This window comes from Arachis ipaensis, chromosome B3, assembly GCF_059453495.1.
Source record: "Arachis ipaensis isolate K30076 ecotype BB chromosome B3, ASM5945349v1, whole genome shotgun sequence".
Classification (NCBI taxonomy): Eukaryota; Viridiplantae; Streptophyta; class Magnoliopsida; order Fabales; family Fabaceae; genus Arachis; species Arachis ipaensis.
Genome location: NC_142438.1, coordinates 130,700,387 through 130,710,281, shown reverse-complemented (window position 1 = coordinate 130,710,281; position 9,895 = coordinate 130,700,387). Strand labels below are relative to the sequence as shown.

General features: G+C 39.7%; 1 protein-coding gene across 1 annotated transcript; it reads left to right on the top strand.

Annotated features, from left to right (window-relative positions):
* Positions 1 to 1,805: 1,805 nt before the first annotated feature.
* LOC107633657 (uncharacterized) lies at positions 1,806 to 2,306 on the top strand. Its single transcript, XM_016337263.1, has one exon. The coding sequence runs from the start codon at positions 1,806 to 1,808 to the stop codon at positions 2,304 to 2,306; it is 501 nt and encodes a 166-aa protein (XP_016192749.1).
* The last annotated feature ends 7,589 nt before the right edge of the window (positions 2,307 to 9,895 follow it).

Sequence of the window (9,895 nt, the reverse complement as noted above, 5' to 3'; positions counted from 1 at the left end):
CAATTCTGTTTAGTTCAACTAGAACACTCCTCTGGTTAAAGTTGCTCAACCAATCAATCCCTATGGGATTCGACCTCACTCTACTGTGAGTTTATACTTGCCGAAGGGAATTTGTAGCAATACAGATTTTCCGTTATCAAGTTTATGGCGCCGTTGCCAGTGATTGATTTTGCATTGACAATGATTAAATCAGAGGATAACTAGATTGAACACTTTTCTTTTCTTCTGTTGATTAGTCTTTATTTCAGTTTGTTTACTTTCATTCTTAGAGGTTTCACTTGTTTTCGTTGTTTATTTACATTCCTGCACACTAATCCACTAACTGTTTGACAAATTGCACCAATCACTCTAGCCATAAGTCTTAACAAGAGTGATTCCTTCACTTGCCTTTTGCTTGTTTGTTTTGCTGTATGTATGACAGGTAGAAGAGGAGGAGCTTCAACTTCTTTTGATAGTGAACCTGAGAGGACCTTCCTTAGACTAAGGAGGGAAGCAAGAGGTAAAGGAATAGTCGGTGAGGAAGAGTTGGAAGAAGATCTAGATGTTACTATGGAGGAGGAAGTACACAATCATGTTAGAGAGGGTGCTGGTAACCATGTTGGGCAAGAGAGAAGAGTTCTAGACTCTTTCATCAACCCAAACCCAGGGAATTGTGGAATTAGCATCCTAAAACCAACTATTCATGCCAACAACTTTGAGCTAAAACTACAACTCATCACCCTGGTTCAAAACAATTGCTCATTTGGAGGAAGTGGCTAAGAAGACCCCAACCAACATCTAACCACATTCTTGAGAATATGTGATACTGTGAAGGCCAATGGTGTTCATCCTGACACATATAGATTGCTTTTGTTTCCATTTTCTCTTAGGGACAAAGCATCTAAGTGGCTTGAGTCATTTCCTAAGGAGAGTCTTACCACCTGGGAGGATGTTGTCAACAAGTTTCTAACAAAGTTTTACCCTCCACAAAGGATAATCAAGTTGAGAATAGAGGTGCAAACCTTCAGGCAGTTGGATGGAGAAACTTTGTATGAAGCGTGGGAGAGATACAAAGAGCTAATAAGGAGATGTCCCCCTGATATGTTCAACGAATGGGTGCAGCTGCACATTTTCTATGAAGGTCTTTCTAGAGAAGCAAAGAAGGCCCTGGACCACTCTTCAAGAGGCTCTCTCAATACTAAAAAGACCATAGAAAAGGCCATAGATATCATTGAAACAGTAGCTAATAACGAGTACTTCTATGCCTCAGATCAGAGCACCAATAGAGGAGTGATGGAGTTGAGTCACATGGATGCATTGCTAACTCAAAACAAGTTGATTACCAAGTAATTGGCAGACCTCACCAAGCAGATGGAGAGGAACCAAATTGCAGCAGTCAATACTCAACTACCAACTCAAGAAGGGTGAATGCAGAGGAAGGAGGTGATTGGAGACAAGCCAATTATGTTGGAAACTCATCAAGACAACCCTATGATCCACACTCCAAAACCTATAATCCTAGTTGGAAGAACCACCCAAACTTTGGGTGGGGAAACCAGGAAAACTAAACCCAAGATCATATGCCCCAAAACTTCAACCATTACAACAACTCCACTTACCAACACTTCAACCAAAGACCATATCAACCTCCACACAACAACTTTTTTTAGCCTCCATATCAAGCACAAAATAGCCATCCTCAACCTCCAAATTCTAACCTACCATCACCATCTGAGAATAGAATCTCCCGGATTGAAGCCTTGCTTGAAAATCTTTGCAAGGAGTTTCAAGACAACAAAGCATTCAAGGATGAAGTAAGGTCTAATATGAAGAACCAGGGAGATACCATCAAGAAGCTTGAATCCCAAGTAGGATTTCTTTCTCATCAAATTTCTAAGTCCACAGATAGCTTCCCAAGTGATACTGAGAAGAATCCAAGAGGAGAAACAAAGAATGTGAGATGGGAAGAATGTAAGGCAGTCACTCTAAGAAATAAAGAGACCTTAGAGGAAGAAACCAGCATGCCAACAGAGCACAACCAAGGATTTCCAAAGGAGAAAGTGAAAGAGATAGAACAAGGCATTAGCCCTGCACAAGGGAAGGATCCAATGGAGGAGGAAACCTTGAAGCCATATGTGCCAAAAGCATCATTCCCTCAAAGGCTCAGGGGTGGTGAGAAAGAGAAGAGGTATTCTAGGTTTCTAGACACATTTAAGTCTCTTCATATCAACATTCCCTTCATTGAAGCCCTCCAACAGATGCCTTCATATATAAAATGCATGAAGGAGTTGCTAACCAAGAAGAATCCCTTGAAGGGTGGCAGATAGTAGTGATGACTAAAGAGTGCAGTGTCCTTATCCAAAAAGATTTACCTGCAAAGAAGAAGGACCCAAGGAGTTTCCACATCCCTTGTGCTGTAGGGGATACAATGATTGACAGAGGGTTTTGTGATTTTGGAGCGAGCATAAATTTAATGCCCCTATCTCTCATGAGGAAGCTGCAAATCAATGAGTTGAAATCCACAAACATAACCCTTCAACTGGCCGACAAAACCCAGAAACAAGAGGACAAAAAGAAAAGCACATCAAAGAGTGAAACAGGGTGGAGTTTCTTTCTTTAGTTTTGAATAAGGAAAATTATGTATGAAATAGAACATGCTTCCATAAGTAGCTTTTGAATTTCAATTCTGCATTTAGTTTCTTAGTTATCTTTTTTGCTTGCTAGCTTAGTTGTTTAGGCCACTACATCATTCTTTAAATTGTGTGCTGTGTCCTTGAGTTCAATAAAAGAAATTATAAGAAAATGTTTTGAAAAACAAGAGTGAAGTCTAATGTTGTAGAATAAAGTCCTAGTGTTTGTGGTGGTGTTTGCTAGTTAAGTTGGTTCATCAATAAGATACAAGGCTAAGATATCTCTTGAATTGTGAGCTTGAAGTGCATTCTATGAGACTTAGATAATCAATAAGATCCTAGAAAGAAAAAGAAACTGAAAAGAGAAAGAAATAAAGCTAGGCACCAATAGCATGAACCTTGAGGCATGTGTCTGTGGTATTTTTGTACAAGGATATGCTTGGATGAGTAAGTTCTGAGGAGTGCTTCATCACTTGATAACTTAGGTTAACTAACCCGGGATTGTCAACTGAAAGTCCACCATCAAAAGCAACCTAGTTACAAAATATTTAGTAACCTAAAGTGGTGCTGGACACCAAGGTCTCAGGAATGAAATAATAAGCCATGTGCCTGTGGTGTGTATGTGCTGAGGAGAGACTTGAGTGATTAAGTCCTTAGGGGTGTTTTAACACCTAGCACCTTGAACCAACTGGTTCGGAAGTGTTGGCTGAAAGCTTATCCTAAAGAGTTGTCTCAACACAAAACACTTAGCTGAAGAAAGCAATAAGCTCTAAGGAAGAAAGAAAACAAAAACAGAGCTAAGTTAAGGACCAAGAATAAGAGTCTTATTGAAGGCAATAGAGTGAGAATTCAAGAGCATGTGACAACCTAGAAACCAGCAAGAACATGAACCTAAGTTGTCATGCATGAAACCCCATGAACCAAGGATTTGAATTCTCTGAATAAGGACTTGTATCTCTTATATTCTCATTCATTCTTCTTATGATTTCATCACTTGCTTAAGGACTAGCAAGATTTAAGTTTGGTGTTGTGATGCCAGGGCATCTTGGCTAGTTTCACAAGCCATTTTTAGTTTGTTTTAGGATAGTTTTATGCAATTTCTTAGGCAATAAGCAAGTATTTGGTTGAGTATGCATTCATATCTTGATTCAATTAAACATTGTGAATTCTAAACATTTTCATGAGAATAAGGCAAGGACTGATGATGTAATGAGTAATGCATTATCTCATGATTAGAGCAAGGCTTTAATGCAATTTGTTTGATTGATTTCAGGTAAGAAGAAGCAGAGAAGAGCCACGTTAGTGCCACTAACGTGGCCATTAATGTGGAAGAAAGGACAGCTTGCAACGTTAGTGGTGAAGTTAGCACCAGTAACGTGTTCGAAGGCCAAATAAACCCACGTTAGTGCCACTAACGTGGGAACTAATGTGGAAGAAGGAAGAGCTCAAGACGTTAGTGGTGAAGTTAACACCACTAACGTGAGGAATGGCCAAGGAATCCCATGTTAGTGCCACTAAAGTGGGCACTAACATGGATAAAGGGGGAGTTTGCAACATTAGTGGTGAAGTTAGCACCACTAACATGTTCGAAGCCAAGGTTTGCCCACGTTAATGGCCATGTTAATACCACTAACGTGGGCCATTAACGTGGAAGAAAGGGTGTCTTGGACGTTAATGGTGAAGTTAACACCATTAACGTGATCAAGGGTTAGGAAAGGCTACGTTAGTGGCCACATTAGTTCCACTAACGGTGAGGTTAACGTGACTCAAAGGGGTTGGGGACGTTAGTGACCAAGTTAGTGTCACTAACGTCTTTGAACCAGGAATTTATACTTAACGTTAACCACACTAATGGCCTAACTAACGTGAAAGCCACCCAAGTCAAACTTTTCCAGCAAGCTGAGCAAAGCCCACTGAGATTGTAACTGCTTCAACTAAGCTCAAGGGCCTACATCCAAAGACTTGCAGACTTAACTGAAGATCAGAGAAGTAGTATATATAGAGGTAGTTTTAAACTAGAAAAGGAGAATTGGGACCTGGGGGATCCAGGATTATAAACACCCCAATTTTACTTTTCTCTGTAATTCAGTTTTACTTGCAATGCAATTTACATTTCCATTTTCCATTCTCAGAGCTATGAACAACTAAACCCATCTTCATTGGGTTAGGGAGCTCTGTTATAATTCAATGGATCAATTATAGTTCTTATTGTTCTCCTTCTTTCCATTCTCTTTGGTTTTCTTGAAAGAAGAATGAAGAAATCATGCTAGAAACGCTTTCTCATGTTGGACTGGATTGGGGGTTGAATGGATATAGTGACATATAATCCTACCGATGCTTTGATCTAGAAGAACATGTGGTATAATCAGTGATCATACTTCATCTCTTTTCTTGAGCAATTAGATCAAGGAATTGGGTAATTGTTCAAGCTTAGAGAGATTGAATTGCCAAGGAATTGGGATTCAATCACCTAAGATTGCCAAGAGATCAATGAGTTGCATGGATTGAGTAAGAGTTGAGAATAAACTTGATTTGGAGAGTGCAACATCTCCTGAACACAATGATTTTCCCATTTCTGATCTTACCATTCTCTATATAATGTTATTTACTTTGATGTTCAATCCCCCCATTCCCATTTAGTTTTCTGCAAATTTACTTTTCTGCAATTTACTTTCTGCCATTTACATTCTGCCATTTACATTTCTTGCTATTCACGTTTCCAACCATTTAATTTCTGCAAATCTCAACTCAATTCTGTTTAGTTCAACTAGAACACTCCTCTGGTTAAAGTTGCTCAACCAATCCATCCCTGTGGGATTCGACCTCACTCTACTGTGAGTACTTGACGACAATTCGGTAAACTTGTCGAAGGGGATTTATAGCGATACAGATTTTCCGTTATCAAGTTTTTCACAATATCCCGGTATAGATTATGAAGAAATATATTCCTCTATAGTGGATGCAATAATATTGCGTTATTTGGTCAGTTTATCTGCATACCATAAACTACATATGTATTTAATGGATATGATAACAACCTACTTATTGGTGTGCGAAATCGTGATCATTCCATTCCCCGGCAACGGCGCCAAAAACTTGGTGTGCGAAATCGTGATCATTCCATTCCTTGTTAACGGCGCTAAAAACTCAATATGCACGTTCATGATCTTATATCTGTTTCACAACTTCGTACAACTAACCAGCAAGTGCACTGGGTCGTCCAAGTAATAAACCTTACGTGAGTAAGGGTCGATCCCACGGAGATTGTCACCTTGAAGCAAGCTATGGTCACCTTGTAAATCTCAGTCAGGCGGATTAAATTGTATTAAGAAATTATAGTGGATGAAAATAAATAAAATATAAAATAGGATAGTGGTACTTATGTAATTCATTGGTGAGAATTTCAAATAAGCGTATAGAGATGCTTTCGTTCCTCTGATCTCTGCTTTCCTACTGTCTTCATCCAATCAATCCTACTCCTTTCCATGGCAAGCTGTATGTTCGGCATCACCGTTGTCAATGGCTACTTCCCGTTCTCTCAGTGAAAATGGTCCAAGATGCTCTGTCACGGCACGGCTATTCATCTGTCGGTTCTCGATCATACTGGAATAGGATCCATTGATCCTTTTGCGTCTGTCACTACGCCCAGCACTCGCGAGTTTTAAGCTCGTCACAGCCATCCCTTCCCAGATCCTACTCAGAATACCACAGACAAGGTTTAGACTTTCCGGATCTCAGGAATGGCTATCCATGGGTTCTAACTTATACCACGAAGACACTAATAACTCGGACTCGGTCCCCTATATTAGATATCCAAGAGATACTCATTCAATCTAAGGTAGAACGGAAGTGGTTGTCAGGCACGCGTTCATAAGTTGGGAATGATGATGACTGTCACGATCATCACATCCATCATATTGAAGTGCGAATGAATATCTTAGAAGCGGAATAAGTTGAATTGAATAGAAAAATAGTAGTACTTTGCATTAATCTTTGAGGAACAGCAGAGCTCCACACCTTAATCTTTGGTGTGTAGAAACTCTACCGTTGAAAATACATAAGTGATGAAGGTTTAGGCATGGCCGAATGGCCAGCCCCCAAACGTGATCTAAAGATGAAACTAAAGATGTAAATACAATAGTAAAAAGTCCTATTTATACTAAACTAGTTACTAGGGTTTACAGAAATAAGTAAATGATGTAGAAATCCACTTTTGGGGCCCACTTGGTGTGTGCTTGGGCTGAGCATTGAGATTTACACGTGTAGAGGCTTCTCTTGGAGTTGAACGCCAGTTTGTAGCCTGTTTCTGGCATTGAACCCCACTTTGCAACCTGTTTCTGGCGTTTGACTCCAGAATGCAGCATGGAACTGGCGTTGAACGCTAGTTTACATCGTCAATCCTTATTCAAAGTATGGAGTATTATATATTGCTGGAAAGCCTTGGATGTCTACTTTCCAACGCAATTGAGAGCGTGCTATTTGGAGTTCTGTAGCTCCAGAAAATTCATTCCGAGTGCAGAGAGGTCAGAATCCAACAGCATCAGCAGTCCTTTTTCAGCCTGAATAAGATTTTTGCTCAAGTCCTTCAATTTCAGCCAGAAATTACCTGAAATCACAGAAAAACACAAAAACTCATAGTAAAGTCCAGAAATGTGATTTTTAATTAAAAACTAATAAAAATATAATGAAAACTAACTAAATTATACTGAAATCATACTAAAAATAATGCCAAAAAGCGTATAAATTATCCGCTCATCACAACACCAAACTTAAATTGTTGCTTGTCCCCAAGCAACTGAAAATCAAATAGGATAAAAAGAAGAGAATATACTATAAATTCCAAAATATCAATGAAACATAGCTCCAATCAGATGAGCGGGACTTAGTAGCTTTTTGCCTCTTGAATAGTTTTGGCATCTCACTTTATCCATTGAGGTTCAGAATGATTGGCATCTATAGGAACTCAGAATTCAGATAGTGTTATTGATTCTCCTAGTTCAGTATGTTGATTCTTGAACACAGCTACTTTATGAGTCTTGGCCGTGGCCCTAAGCACTTTGTTTTTCAGTATTACCACCGGATACATAAATGCCACAGACACATAACTGGGTGAACCTTTTCAGATTATGACTCAGCTTTGCTAAAGTCCCCAATTAGAGGTGTCCAGGGTTCTTAAGCACACTCTTCTTTTGCTTTGGACCTTGACTTTAACCGCTCAGTCTCAAGTTTTTACTTGACACCTTCACGCCACAAGCACATGGTTAGGTACAGCTTGGTTTAGCCGCTTAAGCCAGGATTTTATTCCTTTAGGCCCTCCTATCCACTGATGCTCAAAGCCTTGGATCCTTTTTATTACCCTTGCCTTTTGGTTTTAAGGGCTACTGGCTTTTTGCTCTTGCCTCTTGGTTTTAAGAGCTTTTGGCTTTTTCTGCTTGCTTTTCTTTTTCTTTCACGAATTTTTTTCGCCATTTTTTTTTCCGCAAGCTTTCTGTATTCACTGCTTTTTCTTGCTTCAAGAATCATTTTTATGATTTTTCATATTATCAAATAACATTTCTCCTGTTCATCATTCTTTCAAGAGCCAACATATTTAACATTCTTAAACAACAACTTCAAAAGACATATGCACTGTTCAAGCATTCATTCAGAAAACAAAAAGTATTGTCACCACATCAAAATAATTAAATTAGTTTCAAGGATGAATTCGAAACCATGTACTTCTTGTTCTTTTGTAATTAAAATATTTTTTATTTAAGAGAGGTGATGGATTCATAGGACATTCATAACTTTAGGGCATAGACACTTAACTACTAATGATCATGTAATAAGACACAAACATAGACAAACATAAAGCATAAAACTAAAAACAGAAAATAAACAAGGAGATTAAGGAATGAGTCCACCTTAGTGAGGGTGGCGTCTTCCTCTTCTTGAAGAACCAATGGTGCTTTTGAGCTCCTCTATGTCTCTTCCTTGTCTTTCTTGCTCCTCCCTCATAGCTCTTTGATCTTCTCTAATTTCATGGAGGATGATGGAGTGTTCTTGGTGCTCCATCCTTAGTTGTCCCATGTTGGAACTTAATTCTCCTAGGGAAGTGTTGATTTGTTCCCAATAGTATTGTGGAGGAAAGTGCATCCCTTGAGGCATCCCAGGGATTTCATGGTGAGGAATTTCCTCATGCTCATGTTGAGGTCCATGCTCTCTTGTTTGCTCCATCTTTCTCTTAGTGATGTGCTTATCCTCTTCAATGAGGATGTCCCCCTCTATGTCAATTCCAGCAGAATTGCAGAGGTGACAAATGAGGTGAGGAAAGGCTAACCTTGCCAAAGTGAAGGACTTGTCAGCCACCTTGTAGAGTTCTTGAGGTATAATCTCATGAACTTCCACTTCCTCCCCAATCATGATACTATGGATCATGATGGCCCTGTCTATAGTAACTTCAGACCGGTTGCTAGTAGGAATGATTGAGCGTTGAATGAACTCCAACCATCCTCTAGCCACTGGTTTGAGGTCAAGCCTTCTTAGTTGAACCGGCTTGCCCCTTGAGTCAATTTTCCATTGAGCTCCTTCCACACATATGTCCATGAGGACTTGGTCCAACCTTTGATCAAAGTTGACTCTTCTAGTGTAGGGGCGTGCGTTTTCTTCCATCATTGGCAAGTTGAACGCCAGCCTTACATTTTCCGAACTGAAATCTAAGTATTTCTCCCAAACCATGCTGAGCCAATTCTTTGGGTTCAGGTTCACACTTTGATCATGGTTCCTAGTAACCCATGCGTTTGCATAGAACTCTTGAACCATTAAGATCCCGACTTGTTGAATGGGGTTGGTTAGAACTTCCCAACCTCTTCTTTGGATTTCAAGTCGGATCTCCGGATACTCATTCTTTTTGAGTTTGAAAGGAACCTCAGGGGTCACTTTTTTCTTGACCACAACTTCATAGAAGTTGTCTTGATGAACCTTAGAGATGAATCTCTCCATCTCCCATGACTCAGAGGTGGAAGCAATTGCCTTCCCTTTCCTCTTTCTAGAGGTTTCTCTGGCCTTAGGTGCCATAAATGGTTATGGAAAAACAAAAAGCAATGCTTTTACCACACCAAACTTAAAACGGTTGCTCGTCCTCGAGCAAAAGAAAAGAGAAAGAAGTAGAAGAAGAAGAAAAATAGAGGAGATGGAGGGAGAAGGTGGATTCGGCAAAGGGGAAGAAGAGAGGGTTGTGTTGTGTGAAAATGAAGAAGGAATGAGGGGTTTATATAGGAGTGGGGAGGGGTTAAGGTTCGGCCATT